The sequence below is a fragment of the Oryctolagus cuniculus genome, chromosome 1, assembly GCF_051225735.1.
Source record: "Oryctolagus cuniculus isolate XC-2025 breed Fujian yellow rabbit chromosome 1, ASM5122573v1, whole genome shotgun sequence".
Taxonomy (NCBI): domain Eukaryota; kingdom Metazoa; phylum Chordata; class Mammalia; order Lagomorpha; family Leporidae; genus Oryctolagus; species Oryctolagus cuniculus.
Window position 1 is genome coordinate 231,115,356 of NC_142867.1, and position 25,800 is coordinate 231,141,155.

The 25,800-nt window shown below is 49.6% G+C and overlaps 1 protein-coding gene across 5 annotated transcripts in view; it reads left to right on the plus strand.

The window, feature by feature from the left end:
* GARNL3 (GTPase activating Rap/RanGAP domain like 3) overlaps window positions 1-25,800 on the plus strand; it is a 162,051-nt gene that overhangs the window by 41,690 nt on the left and 94,561 nt on the right. For 4 of the 5 annotated variants that reach the window (XR_016225287.1, XM_051854945.3, XM_051854951.3 and 1 more), the window contains one exon: window positions 914-983. The exons of the other annotated variant lie outside the window; for it this stretch is intronic. Coding sequence is in view for 3 of the 4 variants with exons in the window: in XM_051854945.3 (XP_051710905.3) it covers window positions 914-983 (70 nt within the window). In the remaining variant the exon portion in view is untranslated. The remainder of the gene's footprint in view (window positions 1-913; window positions 984-25,800) is intronic. 5 annotated transcript variants of the gene reach the window in all.

The following is a 25,800-nucleotide window of genomic DNA, read 5'->3' on the forward strand; positions in this document are numbered from 1 at the left end:
GTTAGCGTTATTTGCATGACATATTAGAACCAAACTTAATATGACTATTTGTGTTTTACGGATCTCTGCCGGTTCCTTGAGTACTGCCTGGGGTCCTAAATATGCTAATCAGTCAGGAAGAGCAGTGCCTTTTGAGTGTATAACTGTGCACTCACGATGCAAATGCAGCAACAATTTCGCCCTTGTTCTAATCGCTCCTCAACAGTGCATGTGGTTTGCCCGCCTGCTTTAAGCCTTCGGTGTGTGCGTTGGTGGGGGGTAGGCATTGACTGCTGCTGTGTAAACGCTAAATATCCTTGGGGTTAGGAATTGAGATTTTCTGTTAGTCCTGGTCTTTTTTTTTTTTTTTTTTTCATATAGCCACATAAACATCTTAACAAGGGGCAGGGGGGCAGGGCGGAGTGGGACCTACTGGGATTTTGAAGTTTTTTTTTTCTCCTGCTTAAAATACAGCCTTAAATAATGCTGGTTATTTTTGTGTTGCATATTTGGGGCAAAGAGGCTGGCTTGAAGGAAAGACAGTTGTAAGATCTGGTTCAGCAGCTCCGTCCCCGGCCCCCGGTTTCCTGCAGGGCTTCCAAGCCCCCTGGTTACGCAGAAATGAAATTATGAAACACCAATAGCCTCGGACATTGCAATCGATTCCAAATGACTGAATGTTTAATTCAGTCATCGCCTCTACTTCCAGGGATGACTCGGGCGTTTTTCTCTTTGCTGAGGGCTCCATGAAAGCCAGGCTGTGCAATGGCTGCTGGGGCCCTCCTGGCTGTGGCGAGCAGGCTCCCCTGCAGTGAGGAGCCGGGCACTGGGAGCCTGTTCCCTGGCAGCCCTTTTTGCAAATGGTAGTGGATTTTTGCGGAAGCTCTGTGGCCCGATCGCTATGTGTGATACTGATGAAGCATTTTTGTTCCAGCTCTGTCTCGGAAGACCTAGGCTGTAGACGTGGGGATTTCAGTAGGAAACACTATGGATCTGTGGAGCTGGTAAGTGGACGCTGTCTGTTCAGTGCTAGTGCATTGATTTTGAGTTAGAGACGATCGCCAAGCTCGTCAGGCCTTTGTTGTCTGTTTACCGTGAGACCGTGTGGGTACAGTAGAAGGATCGGATCGGAATAAATAACCATTAAGGCTTGTGTTGATTTGATCGCTTGGTCGTCTTTGTCCATTTGTTTTTATGATTACGTACTTTTAATCCTGTGCCTTCCACTTTGTTAAAAAATATATTGTGCCTTGGTATTTTTCTGTTAATGATGTACATAATTAAATAAAATAATTATGTATTAAGAAAGGCAGCTCTTAGTTTTTATATGATCTTGTTCCTAGAAGTTTACAAATCTGGTTTTCCAGGTTTGAATGTTACCTACTCGATGCCTATTCTGGTTCCATGTACCTTTGCTTTGTGCTTAAGTGTTAGGAGGTAGAATATTTACAAGATCTTTTTTCTTCTCCTGGTGAGAGAACGTTGGTTGGTCTACAGAAATGACTGTAATAGATGACAGATATTTGGAATGAAAATATCCGCATTTGCCTAGCGTGGTCTGTCTTTATTTTATTTTATTTTTTTTTTTAACTTTTATTTAATGAATATACGTTTCCAAAGTACGAATAATGGATTACTATATTCTTTATTTTTAATAGTATGTTTTCTTTATAAAAGAGGAGTAAGGAAAGCAAGCCTGTCATAGTCTCAGTTGCTTAGAAGATAAAACTGTGATTTTTTTTTTCCCCAGTTGCATGGAAATCTAAACTAATTTTCAGGAAAATGTACTCATAAAATTCTATTGCTTGTTATTTAACTATTAAAAGTGTTAAGCTGTGATTTCTATTAATTTAAAAACTGAGTTGTGTATATCCATTAGTGTGGTACCTAGTCATCCCCCATTCCTGTAAGTTGCATTCACGCAGATTTTAAGTAGTAGAAAAATTGCAGCAGAGTTGCATGCCAGTAGCATTCTGCTTGAATTCAAGCGTATATTACAGACGCGACTGTCTACCCGGCGCAGGGCTTTCCTGAGGACATAAAAGAACAAGATTTGGCCCTTGTTCTTAAGGAGCTTACTATCTCCTAGCTGGGCAGGGGAGATACAGAACCCATCTGAAGGATGAATTTAGTCACATCAAAGACCCAGCTCTCGCCAGCTGTGTGTCAGTCACGGGTGACACCGTTACCGCCTGGGACCCCGCCTCACCTAGGAGCAGGTGCACAACCATGACTCCGAGTGGGAAGTGGCAAAGGCCGTGGGAGACACAGACAGAGCACTGCCAGGTGGAGGGAGCACCCAGCCTAGCCCGGGGTCTCAGGGAAGTGAGGGTGCAGGTGGGCAAGTGGCGAGATGTTGGCAGTGACGCGTTGCAAAGGCAGCGGCCAGGAGGTCGGGCCACACAGCAGTTACAGGGTCCGACAGGGCTGCCATCACAGCGCTGCCCCACTGCCACCCCCGCGGTCCAGTCCAGTCACGTCACTTCTCTCCCACAGTGGTGCTGGGGGACTTGCACCCCAGAGCCCTCCAGGTGTCCTCACTTACCTGTTGTACGACCCTGGACTTCATTTGGCCTCAGTTTTCTCATCTATAAAATGGGGGTAGTAATAGTAGCTATGTTATATTGTTACAAATATTAAATGAGCAGATTTAGCACATCAGCTGTTAACTGGCTGTGTAGTGGAGGTAAAATCTGGTCACAGAAGTAGAACCCTGTCCATCAGGTGAGAACTTTGCAGCGAGCAACACGGCGCACCCGTGTGCAGGGAGCATGGTGTCTGAGGAGGCAACAGGGGTAGGAGAGGTGGAGTCCTTGCAGACGCGTGGGAATCACAGTGGATCAGAACGGTCGTCGAAACCAGTGGGTCTCCCACCGGAGCAGGCAACAGAATCACCCAGGAGGGTTCTTAAACCACAGACTGCAGGGCCCCGGCCCGAGAGTTTCAAACTCCATAGGTCTGGGGTCAACCCGCAGTGTCTAACAGCTTGCCAGGTCGATGCTGATGTCGCTGGTCCTGGGGGAATCCCAGACAGGCCGCCAGTTACCCCTCACCGACGGGGCAGCACGGCCACCGGAAGTTCTGCACCCACTTGCTCAGGTTTTTCCTCCGGAGCCGGCTGTGCATGCTCATGTTTATTGTTGACTTTTAAAAATACTACAAAGCAAAATGTAACCACTTTTAAAAATTCCGTGTACAGTCTCACCTCGCGGCACCTGTTTTCATCTGCATTTGGTACCCGTCAGTGTTTGTAGCCACAAGCCTCGTTTTCACAAGGGTGAAAGATGCATTTAATTTTGCATCCCTCTTCTTTCATGTGACTGTGTCTGTCAGTGTCTTTCCTGGGTAGTCTACAGAGTCACTTCTCTAATCAGCTCTGATAGCCCAGCATGGCGACCAGCAGTTGTCTGTGTGGCGTTTTCTCCCTTTGTGAAGCTAGGTTACTTCTAAGTGACGTGCGCACGATGGCTTGGTGGTCGAGGAAAGAAGTGAGCTCCGTGTTTGCTATCTCAGGAGCTGTTGGAGATCCGACCCCAGTGTCTTACAGGAAGATGATGCTTTCTCTCACTTCTGACAAACAAACCCCAGTCCACAGGGGGGTTGGGTCCAGGATCCCCCACCCCTACCCCATGTATACTAAAATCCATGGGTGCCCAAATCCCTTATCTAAAGTGGTGTAGTATTTGCCTGCAACCCGTGTCTGTCTTCCCATGTACTTTAACTCAGTTCTAGGTGATGGATAATATTGAACACAATGTAAATACTATGTTTTATCACATTACATATGCATGTTAAATACATATATGTTATAACAATACACGTGTATTGTTTAGGGAACAATGCCAAGGAAAAAGTTTGTGCTCATTCAGTACCCATGCAATTTTTTTCCAAATATTTCCTTCCTGCGGTTGGTTGAATCCATAGATGTGGAACCCACTGGTATGATGAGCCCAACTACATTATTGAATTAACAACTGTCTTAGGTGTTCTGTGTTCAGAGGAAGCGGTGTGATGAAAATCGTTCGGAACCCAGTACAGATTGGGCTTCCTGCAACACCAGCTTTGTAGAAGGGTAGCCAGATTACACACGTACAAAACCGAAATGCGTGAGAACTTCTCCTGACCTTGACCGAGTTAAGTCCTTGTAAAGGACGAAGCTCAACCACGCAACCTAGTAATGTGGGCAGATCCAGGGGCTTAGTTCCCTGGGTTTCAAAGCGGATGTGGATCTGGGGGGTAAGAACCTGGAAGCCCAGGTCCCTACAGACAGACGATGCATGAAAGAGTTCTTAGTCTTCATTCAACAAATATGTATTGAAGGCCTACAGGTGCCAGGCACTGTGCTAGGCCCCGAGAGGAAGTGAAGAAACAAAACCGGTTCTCTGCTTTCCTGCAGTGGGGGCCTGGCTTTGGAGATCAGCTGCCTGGAGCCCCAAGTCCCGGGCCTCGTGGGAGCCGGATGTCAGCTGTGCTCCCGGCCTGAACGGGCCTTGTTTCCTTAAGGAGCAGCGCCTGTGTGAAGTAATTCAGTGACAGGAGTGGATGAGTCTGGGAAGTGAAAGCCAGGAGCAGCTGGGCCACCGGGAGCCTCTGCTCTGTTTCTCTCTGGTCCGTGTGATTTCATGCCTCTCGTCTCTGTTGGAGCCGCTCTCGGCTTCACAGGCCAAGCTTCCCCGACAGCACAGCCACCCAGCTCCGGGCCATGTCCCTCAGTAGCCAGCGTGGTGGTTTCTAGTTTTCTTTTTGGTAATGAAACAAGTACAACATAAAATTCACCATTTTAACCATTGCTAAGTGTAGAGTTCAGGGGCATTGCATATGTCCACTGTGTCACGCAGCCAGCACCACCGTCTACTTTCAGAACAATTTTCCATGACCCCAAACACAAACTCTCCCCGTTAAACATGAGCTCTCCTCAGCCCCGGTAACTTCCACCCTGCTTCCTGGCTCTGCATCGGCCTGCTCCAGAAACCTCATGCGGCATCCGCCCTCTGTGTCCGGTTTAGTTCATTTAGCATAATGCTTCCAAGGCGCATCCGTGTTAGAGCAGGCCCCAGAAGCCCAGTCCTCTTGAGCGCTGACTACGACTCCATTGGACGCCTGGATCCCATTTTCCTTATGCAGTCTTCCTGTCTCCACCGTGGGTGCACGCTTGGATGGTTTTGACCATTTAGCTCTTGTGATTCATGCGGCTCTGAACAGTGGTGTACACAGGCTTCTCCGTTCTTGCTCTCAATTCCAGGTGTATTAACCAGGAGTGGAACTGCTGGGTGGCGCGCTAACTCAGTTTTCAACTTCTTGAGAAGCTGCCAGACTTGGCTCTGCACTGAGTGCGCCACTTTACATTTCCCCCAGTAATGCTCAGGCATCCCAGCTTCTCCACATTCTTGCCAACACCGGGTTTACCTGTTTTCTTAACAATTGCCGTTCTGATGGGTATGGAATGGCGTCTCATTGTGGTTTTGATTTATATTCCCTAATAATTAGTGATGTTGACCATCTCTCTTTTTTAAAAGATTTATTTATTTATTTTGAAAGTCAGTTACAGAGAAACAGGGAGAGACAGAGAGAGAGGATCTTATAGCCACTAGTCCATTCCCCAGATGGCCTCAGTGGCCAAGGCTGAGCCGGGCCAAAGCCAGGAGCCAGGAGCTTCTTTTGGGTCTCCCACGTGGATGCAGGGGCCCAAACTCTTGGGCCATTAGCAGGGTGCATTAGCAGGGAGCTGGACTGGAAGTGGAGCAGCCGGGACTCAAATCAGCACCCGTGTGAGATATCAGCAAATCGCAGACAGCGACTTACCCACTACGCCACAGCACCAGCCCCTGAGCATCTTTTGAAGTACCTGTTTACCACTTACATGTTCTTCTTTGGAGGAATAGCCATTCAAGTCCTTGACTCACTTTTGAATCAAGTTGTTAACTTTTTTATTATTGAGATGTGGAGGTTCTTTATATATTCTAGATACTGATCCCTTATCAGACATATGACTTGGAAATATATTTTTTCCATTCTGTAGGTTGTCTTTTGCTCTGTTGATAACATTATTTGATGCACAAATATTTTTATTTTTGAAGTCCATTTTATCAATTTTTTCTTGTGTCGCCTATGTCTTTGGTGTTACAGCCAAGAACTCACTGCCAAATCCAATGTCCTGGCGATTTCCCCCTGTGTTTGCTTCTAAGAGGTTTTATCATTTTAGCTTCCACATCTGTCTTTGGCCCCGTAGGATTATTCTGCCACGTGGTGGTGGATGAGAGTCCAGCTCATCCTCCTGCATGTGGTCATCCAGCTTTCCCAGCACCGTCAGTGAAAACCTGGCTTCTCCTCACCGAGTGATCTTGTCAAAACCCAGTTGACTGTGAACAAAAGGGTTGATTTCTGAGCTTTCTCTTCTACCTCGTTGGTCTATATGTCTGTCCTTATGACAAAGTGACGTTTTAAAATGTTGGCAACACAACGTCTTTTCTTTGTTAAAACCCCTGTTGGCTGCCCACTGCACTTCCAGGCCAGACTACTTATCCGTCCTTAGAGAGCCGTCCTGCTCCCTGCTCCGCCTTGCTCCTCTCCTCCTCTTGTGCCACCCACTCACCGTGCGTCAGACTTCTCGATCCCTGCCCCAGGACTTGTGCACGGACTAGTCCTCCTCACTGAACCAGGCCAGTCTCAGCCTAACCGCCGCCTACTCAGAGAGGCCTCCTTGGCCACCCAGTGCACCTGCTGTTCCCTAAGCTCAGCACCTGCTGATTTTCCAACAGTGCCTCTCACAGTAGATGTCATTCCCTCTGTCTGCTTACTTACTTAGTACCCTCTCATCTCATGGTCTGTCTTGTCCGTTGTTGTGTTCTAGAAGCTGGCACGTCATAAATTCTCATAAATGTTTGTTACTGCACAATTGATTTCCAAGCCCGAATCCCCCAGATTTACATGGGTTACAACTCCACTGCCACCACAGCCTCTTTGTTCTTGGGCCTTAATTTCAAATCCCGAGTAGAATAATATGGATTGGTTTCTCTGGGTTCAGGTGTCTGTCTCTGGTTCAAAGAGTAGAGCTTAGGGTAGGGCCCGGTCACGTGGTATAAACGTGTCCTTCTACACTTACCCTTAGGAGTTCGTGGACAGGGCAGATTCTCCCTGAAGGGGTTGTAGACAAGTATCAGTTTCTTTTCTTTTCTTTCTTTTCCCAAATATTTATTTATTTTGAAATATTATTTATTTATTTATTGGAATTTATTTATTGAATTTATTTATTTGAAAGGTAGAGTTACAGAGATACAGGGTTGGGGGTGGAAGAATGGAGAGAGAGAGAGAGAGAGAGAGAGAGATATCTTCCATTTGCTGGTTCACCCCCAAAATGGCCCCAACAGCCCCAACAGAGCCGGGCAGATCTGAAGCCAGGAGCAGCATCCGGGTCTCCCACATGGGTGCAGGGGTCCAAGCACCCGGACCATCCTCTGCTGCCTTCCCAGGCCATAGCAGGGAGCCGGATCAGAAGTGGGACAACCAAGGACTCGAACCATTGCCCATGTGGGATGCCAGTGTCTCAGGCAGCAGCTTTACCCACTATACCACAGCACCAGCCCCACAAGTATCAGGTTCAAAGAAGGGCATGAGCTGTCTGAGGCCTCAGGATGTGTCTCTAATATTGCCTCGGAGAGTTAGTAGATGACTGTCCACTTACTTGAAGACACAGATTGAGAGAGTTACAGAAAAAAAGAATGAGACAGAGCCGTCCTCCACTGGCTCACTCCCTGCGGTGGGGGTGGGAGGAGGCAATGGGGGAGTCTGGGGCTGGGATCCAGGAGCTCAATCCAGCTCTCATGCGTGGGTGACAGGAGCCCACATGTTTGAGCCATCACCACTGCCTCCAGAAGCCAGAGCCAGGAATTGGAACGCAGGTACCTTAACTGTTCGGCTAAGTGTCTGCCCCCGGCACTCTTTCATCCCATGAATAGGGATAGAGATAATAAGCTCCCTAAAAATGGGGGCCACAGCATCCTGGTACCATGCACAGCAGAAATTAGGAGAGCAGCCTAGCACGACGCAGACGAGGGAAAGGAGAGGCCATGCCTGCTGACCCGCAGCTCCGGAGATCGCCAGGCTCCCGAGTTTGCCGTGCGTTCCACCTAAATCGTGTGCGTTTTTCTTCCTGATGAATTGCACATCCGGTCTCCCGCGGCAGCATTCTAAGCAAAGCACAGCTATTACGCCATCAACCATTCTTCATCACTTTGTATCGAAATCTGTCAGGAGAAGCATAAGACTGTAGCTTTTATTGAACTTTCTAGGCCCTGGACTGCATGAACAGGAAAGTGATGTACGTAAAATGATACATGAGAGAGACCTCTCCCCTGCCTAGGGCAGCTGTGGGTTCTCACACAACCCCGTCCTCGTGCCTCTGGGAAGCCGCCATCTGCAGCTCATTTCAAGTCAGGATAAGACAGGGGAGTTTACTGTCCATTCCTCGTGTCTTATTGACTCAGACTGCATTTGGACGAGCTGCATGGATGCCCTCTTACTTTACGGGAAAGGAATGTATACACACTTTGCCATGAGGATGGCGCGGTTTCGTGGGTATGGACTGCAGGTGGCCTCGGAGGGTATCTGGCGGTGCCATCTTATGGACAGTTCGCAGATTTTAACATTTGAGGTTGTGACTGTTCGAGGACTCTCCAAGGCTGATGTGTGGTAATTTGTGTTTTTGCTCCAGCACGAGTGTGAATGATGCCGTGTGCAGGAAGATGGTCCTCTGTTAGTGAATGACTTAGCTGCCTGCCCAGCATCCCTAACGCAGGGCAGCGTTGTTCTCCACTCAGAACTTTTTGTTTTCGTGGACAGTTTAGGGGAGGAATTATATTCTATGTGGTCTTAGAAAATTGGGAAATTGGTGAAGGGACTATCAAGTTTCCCTCGGGGATGTGAAAACATCAACACGTCAACATCTACAGCTGAAACACCTACAGCCTGGGCAAGGTCCCCAAACCCTGCACCGGCCCTGTGCCTGAGTCTCCCGTGCCAGTTCATCTGGGTGCCTTGCACACGCCATTCATTTTGTAGCATCACCTGAAGATAACCAGGTTTACAACTGCAGGTGAATTTTTTTTTTTTTTTTTTTTTAATGATTGTGCCGCCTTGGAGGGTGATTGGTGATGCTGACTTGGAAACTTCTCCAGGCTGAAATTATCACAGCCATTCTCTGGGGGGCAGAACTTGGAGATCTTGCTCTCCCAGTGATTTAGGGTGCATTAGAGTGGAACCAGACGTCTTTCATGATTATTTTGTTAGTGCAATTAGTTTTCACGTTGATGAGACGCTAACGGTGCACCAGACCTTATGGACGCTGAGCACACGAGGAAGGTGTTTTCCGATCACGCCGCACACTGAAGGCTCGGAGGACCTTCAGGGTATTGAGTAGATCCCTGTGTAACTGATGACCTCAGGGAGGCCTCACAGATGGCAGAGGGGACGTGGAAGCCCGGGTCTGTCTGTGAGTCCACATTCTTAGGGAGCATTTTCAAAGGAAATTTGAACCAGCAAATACACTGCCTTCAGCCAGTAGCAGAGGGTAACTCTGCTTTAGGTTTTAACCCAGACATATAGTTGCAAACTATTTTTTGTCCAAATCGTAACAAACGCTTGGTTTTAAGACCAGTTTTCAAGTTATCCAAAGAGATGTCCATGCTTTAAGTTTAACTCCTGAACCAAGCCCAGCCATGAGACAGCTGCATGCACCTGGCCTGCGTTTCCTGGTCCTGGTAAGACTTGTGCCTTGGAGTCGTGCCCGTGCCCTGCTGTGATGGGCACAGTGTGACACGGCCAGATGGGCTTGGTGGTGTGTCCCGTGCCGGCTGCCGCTGGGGGTCTGTCTCAGTCCGTCACATGGCATCTCCTTTCGGAGGACCCATGAGAAACTTTGTTCTCGGGACCAGAGAAGATGACTTGTCAGGAGCTTTCTAAGCAGTAGAAATCCTGTAAACAAAGGGGTCCCTTCCTCTTTGCACTGGCTCCTAGGAGCTCAGAATTCCACCCAGGGTTCGCCTCCAACGACAGCCTTTTAAAGGACTTGGCAGTTGGTTGCCCCATCCCGATTTTCCCTTGTGCTGAGTGTGCTCTGCATCTAATTTTATCCTGTTTAACAACAGTAAGGTAGAGAGTAAACAAGGAAGTATTTCTGCAGCACAGCCCTCCCGTCCCCCAAGGACGGCGGCCTGGTTCGCAGAACGGTTTTGACCGCCGTCACCTGCTCTCCCTACTTTCAGAGGTGGTGTGTTTTTCTGACCTATTTTCCCAGGACTAGCTGGGCAAGGGTAGAATCCGCATCACCTGACCCCACCTCTTGGCCACGGTTCTGAGCTCTGCTCTCTGGCTAATGACACGGTTAGCTGGGACACAAAGCTGTACCAGACCCCTGGCTACACACATCCTGTATCAAATTCAGATTAAGTCCTCCAAATTTTCCCAGGCAAAATCAACATCGGGAAGAGCCACCTCCATGATATTTGGCGCAGACTTGCTCTCCAAACCAGGGCTGCAGACGCCCCCTCCCTCCACACAAGTCTCCACTTCCCGCACCGCCCAGTCATTCCGCCTCGGGGCTTCACTCACAATCTCTGGCCTCTATCCTGAGTCTTTGTTCTTGGAACCCAGCGGCCTTCATCTGCTGGGATGTGGTACCCTGCTCTCCCGCACAACCACTGTCAAAGTTTGATGAGCGCGGAACAGTTCGTCTTCGGCTGGAGGCAGGTGAACACAGTGCTCACCGAGTGGCCATTGTTCAGCACAGGAGATGGAGTAGAATGTCTTTCTGCCTTAGGGGTGGCTTCCTGTGTGCTCAGGAGGGGAAACCGCCGTGTGAGTCTGGACAGACACACAGCTGTCTCAGTACCCGTGGATGAAAGTCTTTGCTCTCTGCCCTGTGTCCACCTTTCCTCGTGGACCGGTGAGGCGAGGCTCAGCGGTGTGATCAGCCTACGTCACGCTGTGTGCCTGTAGGTGCACTCTGGGAAGAGAACGCATTTTCTGAAAGTTGCTGCCTAGGAACCTCCGCGTGCGTCCTCCTGCGTGCGTGCAGGTCCTCCGTCAAACCGCAGGGTGGACAGCGCCACGAACACGCAGGGTGGGAGCCGTTCTCTTCCTTCCTTCAGAGCTGTTCAAGGTGGCAAGGAATTCTGTCTTCTCTCCAGCCTTTCCCCGGTGGGCTCCGCACTTCCCGAGCTCTCCGGGCCTTCAGAAGAAGACCCAGCCCTTCTAACTGACCGGCTGCCCCTGGGTGGCGGCGGGGACGGGGCTCCCTGGGGCTGTGGGAGCGCCCGAGAGCTCATCAGAGTCTTTCTCGATGCCCCCAGGTGAGACCCCCGTATTCCAGCCTCTCCAGTCTCTGGGAAGGTGCCTGCTTTCTTGGTCTCACCTCTGTTCCAGGGTTTGTGCAGGTTTTTTGCTCCCTTTCTAAATGTCTAAGATTTGCTTCCACCCACCCCCCTTTTTTCCCACCAGATGAATTTAAGGAAAGTTATACAAGAAAAGTCCAGCATAACCTGCTATAATTGACACAAAAAGGCTCAAAGTTTTCATGCCCTCACTGTTACACTGAGCCACAATAGTTTTTTTTTTTTTTTAAGACTTATTTATTCAGGGGCCAGTGTTGTGGCGCAGCGGGTTAACACCATGGCCTGAAGTGCCGGCATCCCATATGGGTGCTGGTTCTAGTCCCGGCTGCTCCTCTTCCGGTCCAGCTCTCTGCTGTGGCCTGGGAAAGCAGTAGAAGATGCCCAAGTCCGTGGGCCCCTGCACCCACATGGGAGACCTGGAAGAATCTCCCGGCTCCAGACTTTGGATCGGCGCAGCTCTGTCCATTGCAGCCAGTTGGGGAGTGAACCATTGGATGGAAGACCTCTCTCTCTCTCTCTCTCTCTCCTCTCTCTGTGTAACTCTGACTTTAAAAAAAAAAAAAAAAAGATTTATTTATTTATTTATTTATTTGAAAGGCAGAGTTCAGAAACTCTCACGTGGGAGACCTGGAGGAAACTCCTGGCTCCTGGCTTCAGATTTGCGCAGCTCCGGCCATTGCAGCCGACTGGGGAGTGAACCAGCAGATGGAAGACCTCTCTCTCTCTCATTCTCTCTCTCTCTCTCATTCTCTCTGCCTCTCCTTCTCTCTCTGTGTGACTCAGTCTTTCAAATAAATAAATCTTAGAAAGAAAGAAAGAAAGAAAGAAAGAAAGAAAGAAAGAAAGAAAGAAAGAAAGAAAGAAGGAAGGAAGGAAAGAAGGAAGGAAGGAAAGAAGGAAGGAAGGAAAGAAGGAAGGAAGGAAAGAAGGAAGGAAGGAAAGAAGGAAGGAAAGAAAGAGAGAAAGAAAGAAAGAGAAAGAAAGAAAGAAAGAAAGAAGGAAAGAAGGAAGGAAGGAAAGAAGGAAGGAAGGAAAGAAGGAAGGAAGGAAAGAAGGAAGGAAAGAAGGAAGGAAAGAAGGAAGGAAAGAAAGAAAGAAAGAAAGAAAGAGAGAAAGAGAGAAAGAGAAAGAGAGAAAGAAAGAGAGAAAGAGAGAAAGAAAGAGAAAGAAAGAAAGAGAAAGAAAGAAAGAGAAAGAAAGAAAGAAAGAAAGAAAGAAAGAAAGAAAGAAAGAAAGAAAGAAAGAAAGAGAAAGAGAAAGAAAGAAAGGAAGAAGGAAGGGAGGGACCCACGTTTCAGTTTGGTCCGTCTGGCGTGGGCTGGGGGTGTGAGAGACATAATTCCTTCTGTGTTCTTGTTTGGTCTGCTGAGATGGGAACAAGAAGGTGGCAGGGATGTTTGCTTCTGGGTGCTCCTTTTTTGTGTGACACTTGTGTCATTCTGGCACTTTCTCTGGCTCTCCCTGACTTCTCAGATTCCACCCAGCAAGTTCTTGACAAGATTGCATCTGATGTGCCCATATTCTCAGCTGTAATTAACCCGAGCCTGGGAGCTGCAGTCCCTCGCTGCCACGAAGAGGGTCTTCCATAACGTCCACCTTTCTGCTCTCACACGGGCAGAGCAGTAAGAACAGGAACCCCTTCCACATCTGGGCGCTGTTTAGCTTGGCCCGCCAGGCTCTCCAGCCCTGCTGCACGCGACCCACGATCCTACAGACAGGCCTTTACCCCCACGCCCGGGCCTCGGGGGCTCAGGCCGTCCTGTCCGTCGAGGATGCCGCCCTGAGATGGCCTCTGCCAAGCCCCTGCTCCTCCGAGCGGCCTTCCCTGGGCGTCTTGCACTCTTTAGAAGCCTCCGGTACTGCACCCTTCTCCCGGCGGCACCTGTCATATTTACACTGCAGTTGTCTGCGAACATTTCTCACCTTTCCTAGCAGACGAGGTCATGGTTCTGTCTCTGTTGTACCCCAGTGGCAGTTAGCTCACTGCCGGATGTCCACGTATTAGTTAGAAGATCAATTTTGCTAAAAATCTAGTGTCTGATGTTTCCTTAGATTTCTTTTCTTTTCTTTTTTTTTTTTTTTTTGACAGGCAGAGTTAGACAATGAGAGAGAGAGAGAGAGAGAAAGGTCTTCCTTCTGTTGGTTCACCCCCCAAATGGCCGCCACGGCCGGCACTGCGCTGATCCAAAGCCGGGAGCCAGGCGCTTCTTCCTGGTCTCCCATGCAGGTGCAGGCCCAAGCACTTGGGCCATCCTCCACTGCCTTCCCTGGCCACAGCAGAGAGCTGGACTGGAAGAGGAGCAACAGGGACAGAATCCGGCGCCCCAACCGGAACTAGAACCCGGGGTGCCGGCACCGCAGGCAAAGGATTAGCCTAGTGAGGCGCGGCGCCGGCCTCCTTAGATTTTTTATATTACATCTCAGTCTTCGTAGGTGTGTGTTGTTGGTGCATGCCAATATACTTTTTAATATACTTTTATGATTATGAAAGGAACATATACTCATAGGAAATTTGAAATGTACTGAAAACCACAAAGAGGAAAATTAAATTCATCTGTAATTCTATCACCTATAGATAATCACTATTCAGATTTAGTATATGTCCCTTTAGTAATTAAATTCTTATATAGAGGCTGGCGCTGTGGCTCACTAGGCTAATCCTCCGCCTGCGGCGCCGGCACCTCTGGTTCTAGTCCCGGTCGGGGTGCCGGTTCTGTCCCAGTTGCTCCTCTTCCAATCCAGCTCTCTGCTGTGGCCCGGGAAGGCAGTGGAGGATGGCCCAAGTGCTTGGGCCCTGCACCCCATGGGAGACCAGGAGAAGCTCCTGGCTTCAGATCCGTGCAGCGCGCTGGCTGTAGCAGCCATTTGGGGTTGAACCAACGGAAGGAAAACCTTTCTCTCTGTCTCTCTCTCCTACTGTCTAACTCTGCCTGTCAAAAAAAATTCATATATAAAATGGTTTTATGCATAGATTTTATTGTGCTTCTTTACTTAAAGTGTAATCTTTTTTAAAAATTATTTTTCCCCAAACAGTACATACTAGAAGGTCAATAAATCCACTTTTTAAATCCACTCTTTTTTTTTTTTTTTTTTTTTGACAGGCAGAGTGGACAGTGAGAGAGAGAGACAGAGAGAAAGGTCTTCCTTTGCCGTTGGTTCACCCTCCAATGGCCGCCGCGGCCGGCGCGCTGCGGCCGGCGCACCGCGCTGATCCGATGGCAGGAGCCAGGAGCCAGGTGCTTTTCCTGGTCTCCCATGGGGTGCAGGGCCCAAGCACCTGGGCCATCCTCCACTGCACTCCCTGGCCACAGCAGAGGGCTGGCCTGGAAGAGGGGCAACCGGGACAGAATCCGGCACCCCGACCGGGACTAGAACCCGGTGTACCGGCGCCGCAAGGCGGAGGATTAGCCTAGTGAGCCGCGGCGCCGGCCTAAATCCACTCTTTTAGGCAGGCTTTGTGGGTGGAAGAAGAGGGCAGGCGGCCTTCCTCCATGCATTGCTCTGCTGGGGTAGGGGCAGGAGCTGGAGCAGCCTCCTGCGCTCCGGGACAAGGGTGAACCGGGTTGTGTCAGTCATTCTGTCTTTTTTGTCCTTTTTTTTGTTTTTGCCACATTGGCAGAAAAGGTCCCCCCACCCCCTTCTGTATGTTCGAGTTCTTTCATTAGCAGTTGAGGCTGGTTGGACAAGTTTGAATTGAGAAATTGTTTAATGTAAATCCACTCTTTTTTTCTTTTTAAAGTTTTATTTATTTATTTGAAAGACAGAGCAAGAGAGAGAGAGAGAGTCAGAGGCAGAGAGAGAGGTCTTCCATCTGCTGGTTTACTCTCCAAATAGCTGAAATGACTGGAGCTGGGCTGATCCGAAGCCAGGAACCTGGAGCTTCCTCAAGGTCTCTCACATGGGTGGCAGGGGCCAAAGCCCTTGGGCCATCTTCTGCTGCTTTCCCAGGCGCATTAGCAGGGAGCTGGATGGGAAGTTGGAGCAACTGGGACTTGAACCAGCGCCCATATGGGATGCTGGCACTGCAGGCAGTGACTTTACCAGCTACACTACAGCTCTGGCCCCCTATATCCACTCTTTTAAACATATATATTGATTGATTGATTTGAAAGGCAGAGTCACAGAGAGAGGAGAAACACAGAGTGAGCTGTTCCATCCTCTGGTTCACTCCTCAAATGGCCACAATGGCCCGGCAGGGCCAGGCTGAAGCAAGCAAGGGGCCCAGAACTCCATCCGGGTCTCCCACACAGGTGCCAGGGGCCCAGCACTTAGGCCATCCCCTGCTGCTTGTCCAGACGCATTAGCAGGGAGTGAGATGGGCAGTGGAGCAGCTGGGACTTGAACTGGTGCTCGTGTGGGATTCCGGAGTCGCAGGTGGTGGCCTGTCCCAGTGCACCACAATGCTGGTCCTAAAGTGTCGTGTGGGATCGCGGAGTCGCAGGTGGTGGCCTGTCCCAGTGCACCACAATGCTGGTCCTAAAGTGTCGTGTGGGATCGCGGAGTCGCAGGTGGTGGCCTGTCCCAGTGCACCACAATGCTGGTCCTAAAGTGTCGTGTGGGATCCCGGAGTCGCAGGTGGTGGCCTGTCCCAGTGCACCACAATGCTGGTCCTAAAGTGAAATCTTGAAGGCATAGATGCTGCTGCACAAGCCACGTTGCCCACATCGGTGAACCTCTTATCTGTTCTTTGTGTCTACGTGTCCTGGCCACGGCCTCCAGAGCAGTAGTAGGTGGTGCTGTCCTGGAGGCCTGGCGGTGTTTTAGACAGTCCGTGGTGGCGGCTTTTCCTTGTCATGCGCCATCTGAGAATGTTTCTGGGTTACAGCCTCCCCAAGAACCACTTGGCTGGTTTTAAAACTTCTGAGTTGGCACTTTTTTTCTCTTAGAACTTTACAACTTCTGACCTGCTATGTTTGGTGTCCTGCTGCCACCTCTGCCCCCATCATCACCCTGCCAGCTCCCGTGTCTCTGAATCTGCTCTCTTTTTCTCTGTAAAGACACCAGTCATTGGATTCAGGGTGCACCTGAGCCCCATCGGGGCTTCATCTGCAAAGACCTCATTTGCAAATAAGGTCATATTCTGAGGTTCCAAGTTGTCCTGAATTTAGGGGAACACTTTTCAATCCAGCACAGTTCTCTTCTTGCCTCTGGAGTTTATTTTCTTCCTAGGTAACCTCTCCAGCCTGGATTTTTCTTGTTGTGTTTTGTTTTGTTTTGTTTTTTGTTTGTTTTTTTAAAAAAACATTTCCTGTGGCCAGAGTTGTGGTATGGCAGGTAAGCTGCCACCGGCGATGCTGGCCTCCCACAGGGCACTGATTCGAGTCCTGGCTGCTCCACTTGCAATTTGGCGCCTTGTTAATGGCCAGGGAAAAGCAGTGGAAACTGGCCCGTGTGCGTGGGCCCCTGCTTCCCACATGGGAGACCTTGATGAGGCTCCTGGCTCTTGGTTTCAGCCTGGCCCAGCGATGGCCGTTGCAGCCTCTTGAGGAGTGAACTGGCAGATCTCTCTCTCTCTCTCTCTCTCTGTTCTCCTTTCCCTTTCTCTAAATTTCTGACTTCAAAATAAATGAATAAATATTTTAAACTTTTTTTAAACTTTAAAAAACTTTAAAAAAATGAAAAATGTTTCCTGTAATCTCTCTGCACATTTCTCTTATGGTTCTTTTACCTAAAACATTGTGTTTTATGTAATTCTTAGCCAGGTCTTTAGTCAGGGATGAATATTTTCTTCTGCTTTATCTTTGATTATTGTTCATGACCCCCCAAAAATGGCAAAGACCTTTCTTCTCTGTCCTCCTGACTGACTTTTCTTTCTTATTCTCATTTTATCTTGTTTCTTTTCATCCTAACATCAGCATTTAAAATTATGAAGATGCTACTATTTCGGTTTTGCTAAAATTCACGTTTCGTCTTCCCCCTCCAGTGAGGGTTTTAATCCCGCATTTTTGCATTGTTTGCTCTTTTCTCTCAGCACACACGCGGCTTTTATGCCATCGCAGAGAGATCTTGTCTCCCATCTCCCCGAGCACAGCAGCTGCGCGTCTAAAATTTCATTTTGCTTTGCAGTGGAGACTGGTTATCGACATGCTTCCTTTCTCATTTGGTGGGGTGGTGGGGGGTGGGGTTGTGTATTGCATTTTTTCATGGCTCCCATGTTGGTTTTTTTCTTCCTTTCTTATGAAATCTTCACACAAAAGCCAGTTGTTCCTCACGCCTTGCACTTGCCCGCGTTCAGAGTGTGTAGGTGGACAGCAGCTCTCTGTCCTTCGGGGACCGGCTGGGTGGCTGGCGTTGGGCATCCCGCGGCCACTGGTGCTCGGCCGCGATGCTCTCCTGAGCCAGGCTGCCTGATGCTGTGCACCGGTGGCTCCAGAACTTGAGCGGGGAGTGTCGGGGCCTGGAAGAGCCACGTGGAGTGACGTTTGTTTGGCTCTTCAGATAGACGTGAGGAAACGCCGGCTGTCTGGATCAAAGAGCAGGATGGAGATCACGACGAGGTTAAGTCTTCTCCCAGCCCTTTGGTGTGGCCAGCGCCTGGCACGTCGGTAAACCTGTGCTTCCCAGGGTGCCTGCCCCTGCGCTGTGCTACTCCGTGTGAGGACGGTGTTTTCTGAGCTGGCACCTGTCTCCTCCCCCGGTGTTTCCTGGGAGCGAAGAGGAGGTGCTGGCGTGGGTGGGGTGGTCCCATTGCGGGGCCACTCCAGTTGCAGCACAGCAAGATTGCCAGTGCTCTGTTGCTCTCCATCTGCACCCAGTGCCTCTCGGCCGAGATGTGGGAGTGAGTGGACAGAGAATGAAGTGTCTTGCAGCCTTCTGTAACTGCCACAGGCCACAGGCCTGTCACCAGACACGTCCCTGGGCAGTCCGTCTTCCTGCAGACTCCGGATGGTCATCTGCTCGTGGCAGCTCTTCTCGGGCATTTACCGGGCAGTTGCGCGTCAAGACGCTACGTTAGCTGGGAAGCCCTGACAGATGCACTCTGAGTGGGAGGGTCACATGACAGCCCTCCTCCGCCCGCCTCCCATTCCCAGCGCAGCAGGTGTCAGGAGAAAGGGTGTCCCTGATGGACAGGTGCAAGATGTGATGAGAAGTGAGGCAGGAATAGACCTAAGGCCTGGGGGCTGGTGTGACGATCTAGCCAAGTTGAATAGCATGAGTGAGGGGTTGCAGGCCTGGTCATGTGCAAACTTGTCTCTGTGGACACAGCAGAGGGAGCATGAGCGTTCCGTTAGTAGGAGTGACTGAGCGTTGGCTCTTGACTCTGTGAGCACGAGGAGAAGTTGGCAATGAGCAGGGTGTGTGTGCTGGGGCGTGCAGTGTTGACTTGATTAGCCAGGGACCCCCCCCCGTTACAACATGACCCAGAAGAGCGGGGTCGGTTATTCACTGGGTGCAGTGGTGACAGAGCGGTGGCAGTGTGGATGGGAGGGTGTTGTTGGAGCCTTAGGAGTGGACGGCAGAGCTGTGAAGCTTGGTCATGAGACTTGGAAAGACGGAGGACATGCGCGCAGGCCATCAGATAAATCATCCTGATGGATGTTGGGCTTGCTGGGGACGGTGGTCAGGAATGATGATCAGAAAAGTCTGGAGGGGCTGGCATTGTGGCGTCGCGGGTAAAGCTGCTGCCTGCCACGTCAGCATCCCATACGGGGGCCATGGAGTCCCGGCTGCTCCACCTCGGATAGGGCTCCCTGTTAATGGCCTGGGAAAGGCAGCAGAAGATGGCCCCAGTGCTTGGGCCCCGGCCTCCCGTGTGGGAGACCCAGATGAACCTTGTGGCTTCTGGCTTTGGCCTTGGTCATTGTGTCCATCTGGGGATTGAGTCAGCAGATGGACGATCTGTGTGTGTGTGTGTGTGTGTGTGTGTGTTCCCCTCTCTCTGTAACTCTGACTTTAAAATAAATACATCTTTAAGAAACAGAAGCCCGGGGACTAGGGTTGCGGCACAGTGGGTTAAGCCACAGCTTGTGACACTGGCATCCCATATCAGAGCATCGGTTTGAGTCTCCACTTCTCTGCTTCCAGTCCACCTCCCTGCTGTTGTACCTGAGAAGGCAGCAGGTGGTGGCGCAAGTACTTGGGCCCCTGCTGCCCGTGTGGGACTCTGGTGGGGTTCTGGGCTGGCATTGAGCCTAGCTGCTGCAGCCATTTAGGGGGTGAACCAGTGGACGGATGATATCTCTCCTGGAAGATAGCTTTCTCCATGCCCCTCTGTCCCACTCCCATCTGTCACTCTGCCTTTCAAATAAATAAATCTTAGACAAGAAAGGGAAGTCTGAGCCCAGATCCAGGGCCTCGGTGGCTCTCCTTCAGCCAACACGTAGCCTGCTCGGCAGAGAGCCTTAGAAGCAGCTGGGTGTTCCTTCGTGCGCCATGGTGTTGTCAGCACTCTGGCTGCCAGCCTCTGCCGTAGAGCCCCTCCCTGAACCCCGTCCCCTGCCTCTCCCTACCGGCAGGCAGTGGAGTAAAGTGAGAGAGACCAGAGACAGGGCCCAGAGCCACACACACCAGTGAAGGATGGCTCACTCTGCCTGGGTTTCTGCCTCCCTCCCTCTTCCTGTTGCAGCCATTTGAACTTTCTTCCCTTTAGAATAGTATTTGCTAAATCAGGTGTGTGTGTGTGTGTGTGTGAGAGAGAGAGAGAGAGAGAGAGAGAGAGAGAGAGAAGGAGATTTGCGTATACAGGATCTGCTTTCTTGACCAGTATTTGCAGTTAAAAAAAAAAAAAAAACCTGCTTATGTTGGAAATCATCAGTCCTGTCCCACAATAAATTACATTACAGCTCAGAATAAATCGCATTATAGCAGTGCACCCTTCCGCAGCTCCCCCAGGCGGAGTCCCTGTGCGGCCTCTGACCTCCCGGGTGATTACAGCTCAGAATAAATCGCATTATAGCAGTGCACCCTTCCGCAGCTCCCCCAGGCGGAGTCCCTGTGCGGCCTCTGACCTCCCGGGCGCCCGTTCTTGCTCTGTTACGACGGCCTTTGGACCAGCTCGCGCTGCGACTTATCTGTTGTTGTGAACACGTCTCTCCCTGCAGGAGCTGCATTCCTCTAGGGCTGGGCTCCTGTTGCGTTTATCTTTATAAGTCCAGCAGTTAGTACACACCCTGAAAAATAGATTTCAGTAACATTTGTTGGGTGGACAGATGTTTAAGCAGAGCTTCCAAGAATTTAAATGTGCCGGTAAAGAGGTTTAATCACTAATCCACATTAAAGTCAGTATAAAAGTGGTTTAATCACTAATCCATTACTTAGTGGTTTAGAACTAATCGGAGCATTTATATTAATCATTATCATATGTTAATAATGTATATTGTGGTGTTAGAACATCTATTAGGCACTAATTTACGTCCAGACACTGTTCTGGTCTCATTACATATTTTGCCTTGTTGAATCCTCCTCCTGACCTGAGAAGTGAATGTAGTCATTGTTCCCATTTTGTATATAAAGAGACTAAAATTGGAAGAAGAAAAAAAATAAATGATGTTCCCAAGACCACAGAGCCAATAAGTGTGGCACTGAGATTGGAACCTGGTCAGTGGGACCCACTCATAACCTCTCCTTTATTTTTTAAAGAGTTTTTATTTATTTGAGAGGTAGAGTTACAGACAGTGAGAGGGAGAGACAAAGAGAAAGGTCTTCCTTCTGTCAGTTCACTCCCCAGTGGCCGCAATCGTCGGAGCTGTGCCTGTCGCTCCCCCTCTTCGTGGAGGAATGACACAGGACCCTGTGCTGTTCTTTTGTCTGCTCGGCCCTCCCCGGGTTTGCTGCTGGTTCTTCCCAGGTTGGCTACCGACCCTTCCACCTCCGTGGAAGGGCGGTTCCCCCTGCCACTTTCCCCACTTCCGCGGGGGAGCGGCACACCGCCGGCCGGCTCTCTCGGGGGCTGCTCAGGTGTTCCTTCAGATAGATGTTCCTGGTGCATGTTGTCTCTCTCCTCCTTTATAGTCCTCTTCCACCAATCCCAACTCTGCTGCCCACACGCCGAGCACGCTGCTCTCCTCCAATCAGGAGCAGGTCCCACAGTTTATTGGTTGAACTGGAGGCAGCTGTGTAGAAGCTGTTTCCTCCCTTCTCAGCGCCATATTGTGGGAGAGCAGATGCATAGAATAAGTCTTAATTCCAGTAACTTAGTCTAGTCCGAGTTGCTCCCAGTTACTCCCCACAGTGCCGATCTGAAGCCAGGAGCCAGGAGCCAGGAGCTTGTTCCTGGTCTCCCACGTGGGTGCAGGGGCCCAAGGACTTGGGCCATCTTCTGCTGCTTTCCCAGGCCACAGCAGAGAGCTGGATTGGAAGAGCAACAGCCGGGACTAGAACCAGTGCCTATTTGGGATGCTGGCACCACAAACGGAGGATTAACCCACTGTGCCACAGCACCAGCCCCCATAACCTCTCCTTTTAAAGGAAGGCGATCCAGAGGGCCATGTGAAATGTGATTTTTAAAGATGCACTTCACATGACCTTCTGGAGCTGGTTTTGTGAGTAAATCTATTGTGCCTTCGGTTTGTGTGCCTGAATGCCAAGCACACGGTGCCTGCTTAGAGCACAGGTCCCAGAGACTCCAAGCACAGAGACCCAGGAAGGAAACCTAAATGTGAACTGCCTGCTTAGACGGCGTCCCTGCTGTACACGCATGTTGAGATGTTACCCTGTGCCTCATAAAAATATACAAGCATTTCACGATTTACGGCAGAAACTGGTTCCAGGCCAATGAAACAAGGCAGCCAAGTAGAGGGGAGAGCTTTTCCTTTTCAAAAAATTCCATATTTCTATGAATGTAAGAAAGATTCTCATTTCTTTAAAAATTTTATTTGTTTGTTTGAGAGGTAGAGTTACAGACAGAGAGAGGGAGAAACAGGAAGGTCTTCTGTCTGCTGGTTCCCTCCCCAGATGGCCACCATGTCCGGAGCTGAGCTGATCTGAAGCCAGGAGCCAGGAGCTTGTTCCTGGTCTCCCACGCGGGTGCAGGGCCCAAGGACTTGGACCATCTTCCACTGCTTTCCCAGGCCACAGCAGAGAGCTGGATCGGAAGAGGAACAGTTGGGACTGGAACCAGCACCCACAAGGGATGCCTGCACCACAGGCAGAAGATTAGCCTGTCTTTGCTAAGCGCCAGCCTCCAAGATTCTCATTTACTCACCTATAATATAAAAATGATAATATTCTTATTTACAGTAGCTAATGAATAACATTTCACACATCCTGGCTTTGATTTTCTGTTAAATTAATTTGTTAAATCCTGCACATGGATATTATTGCTTAGATAGTACCTTTTTCCTGAAAAAAAAAAAAATGCGGTGCATTGAACCCTGTTTGGCCTTAAGTGAATCGGACACAGTTTGGCTGACACTGGACCAGAGCCTGGGCTCGAGTTGAGTCCCACGGGTTACCCCACTTCTCATGTTTCACAGGAAGGGAAGCCGAGCTGAGCCTGGCGCCCAGAGCCCCGGGGACGTCCGGCGCAGTAGAACTTCCTGCATTTACAGAAGTGCTCACACCCGCTCTGTCCACTGGGGAGGCCACAGGCCACGGCAGCGCTTAGGGTGCAGATGTGTAACTGAGGAGCAGGACCATTTTAAACTAATTTTACCTTAAACTTAAACAGAACTTGTGGCCACAGCATCGGACAGTGCCTGAGCACCCAGGGGAGTCCCTCCCCGGGCCTGGCGGCTCCTGGCCAGCGATCACGTACTGGCGTCTGCCTTCTCTGCCCTGACACTGTCTTCCCTGAGCTCTGACCCATTGGTGTGTGACCCGGTCAGAGGTGTGAGGCCAGATTCAGTGAATCAAAGACATATGTTGGGGGCCAGTGCTGTGGCCTAGTGGGTTCAACCTCTGACTGCAGCACCGGCATCCCATATGGGCGCCGGTTCCAGTCCCAGCTGCTCCACTTCTGATCCAGCTCCCTGCTAATGCACCTGGGAAAGCAGTGGGAGCTGGCCCAAGTACTTGGGCCCCTGCACCCACATGGGGGACCCCAAAGAAGCTCCAGGCTCCTGGGTTCAGATAGGCCTAGCTACAGCCGGCGCCACGGCTCACTAGGCTAATCCTCCGCCTAGCAGCGCCGGCACACTGGGTTCTAGTCCCGGTTGGGGCACCGGATTCTGTCCCGGTTGCCCCTCTTCCAGGCCAGCTCTCTGCTGTGGCCAGGGAGTACAGTGGAGGATGGCCCAAGTACTTGGGCCCTGCACCCCATGGGAGACCAGGAAAAGCACCTGGATTCTGGCTCCTGGCTCCTGCCATCGGATCAGCGCGGTGCGCCGGCCGCGGTGGCCATTGGAGGGTGAACCAATGGCAAAGGAAGACCTTTCTCTCTGTCTCTCTCTCTCACTGTCCACTCTGCCTGTCAAAAAAAAAAAAAAAAAAAGATAGGCCTAGCTACAGCTGTAGCGGCCATTCGGGGAGTGAACCAGCAGATGGAAGACTTCTCTCTGCCTCTGTTTCTCTGTAACTCTGCCTTTCAAATAAATAAATAAATCTTTAAAAAAAGAAGAAGAAGAAGAAATACAGATGTTGTCCTCTTTTCTTAGCATCACTGAAGTTGAACATACATTAACTCCTTTCTCCGAGCTTCTCCACCAAACTAAACGTAGATGATTTGCTAGTTCTCTGAGGAATCTCAGCCCGGCTTCCTGTGAGTGAGTTGCTGCTCTGGGAGACGGGACCCTTCCCCTCCTGGAAGACCCCCTGGGCCAGGAATGCCATTGCGCAGTGTTCTGATGGCTTCTTCGGTTTTGCAAATACTTACTGGCATATTCACATCCCTTTATTTTCTTAAAATAATTTTCACTGTGGGAAGCCAGCGTGGCTGGTGCGGTGGGCTGAGCCACCTCTTGCAAACAGCATCTCATATCGGAGTGCTGGTTCGAGTCCTGGCTCCGCTGCGTCCAACCCGATCCCCGCTAATGTGCCTGGAAAGTCAGCAAAGGATGGTCCAGGTGCCTGGGCCCCTGCCACCCTGTGGGAGACATGGATGGAGTTCCTGGCTCCTGACTTCAGCCTGGCCAACCCTGGCTGTTACAGGCATTTGGGAAGTGAACCGGCAGATGGACAAATCTCTCTCTCTCTCTCTCTCTCTCTCTCTCTCTCTTTGTTAAAGTTGCTGGTACTTGAGTAGTTCCATACGGTGTTCTCTTACTCTCCCTAAAATCTTCGTCAGCGGCTACATTTCCTTTCGTAGCGCTCTGTGTCTGTCTTTGTTCTTTGCTTTTCCAGGTCAGGCTTGCCTGAGACCCTCGGCAGGTTTATCCTTACTGCTGTCCTCATTCTGTAATTTCTGTTCTGATCTTGTTTTATTTTCTCTGCATTTCTGGTGTTTTTTCCCTTTCATTGTTCTTTGTATTTTCTAGAGGTTTTTGTTTATTTCATTGTTTTTATCATTTCTTGTGTAATAATGAAAGCATTTAAGAACACGAGTTTCCCTGTGCACACAGCGTCTGTGGCAGCACATGGTTTACTCTGGAAGAGTGTCCAATTTTGCCATTTCTGTTTAATCCTAGAGTTTTTTCAGATGTATATTTTTTAATTTCTGTTTTTTATGTTTTGAACACAGTTTTTCACTCAATTATATTAGGCTAAATGTGATCTATAATTTTTTCTCTTGTTTTTTTTCTGTAGTTTTATAGAATTTTTTATGTGAAGGAATTCTATAGTGCTTTTCAATCTTTCTTTCAAAATTAAGTCAGCGTTTTAAAGTTGAGTGGACAGTTTTAAAAGGTGCAAATTCTGTGTACCTTAATAAATTTATTATGTTTATTAAATTGTGCTTATACATTTTTTTTTTTTTGACAGAGTGGACAGTGAGAGAGACAGACAGAGAGAAAGGTCTTCCTTTTTCCGTTGGTTCACCCCTCCAAGTGGCCACTACGGTCATATCATTGCGGCCGGCATGCTGCGCTGATCCGAAGCCAGGAGCCAGGTGCTTCCTCCTGGTCTCCCATGCGGGTGCAGGGCCCAAGGACCTGGGCCATCCTCCACTGCCTTCCTGGGCCACAGCAGAGAGCTGGACTGGAAGAGGAGCAACTGGGACAGAACCAACACCCCAACTGGGACTAGAACATGGTGTGCCGGCGCCGCAGGCGGAGGATTAGCCTAGTGAGCCGCGGCGCCGGCTGCTTATCCATTTTATTTTTAATTCTTCTATAAATATTTACTAGTTTTTACTTTTATCTATTAGGAGAGAAACATACTAAATTTTCCATTGTAATTATAATTTTATAAATCCTATTTATAATAGTTTTTGTTTTGCAATTATTACTCATTATCTAAATGTTTATAATTATATTTGAGGGCTTACTGATTCTATTTATTCCTAAAAAAAAAACAACTTTTTTTTTCCTTGAAAACTTTTTCTCCTAAATTCTGATTTTATCATTCACTCATCATTTTGTTTTCATTCCAACTTACCAGGAATTATTTTTTATGTTGCTTT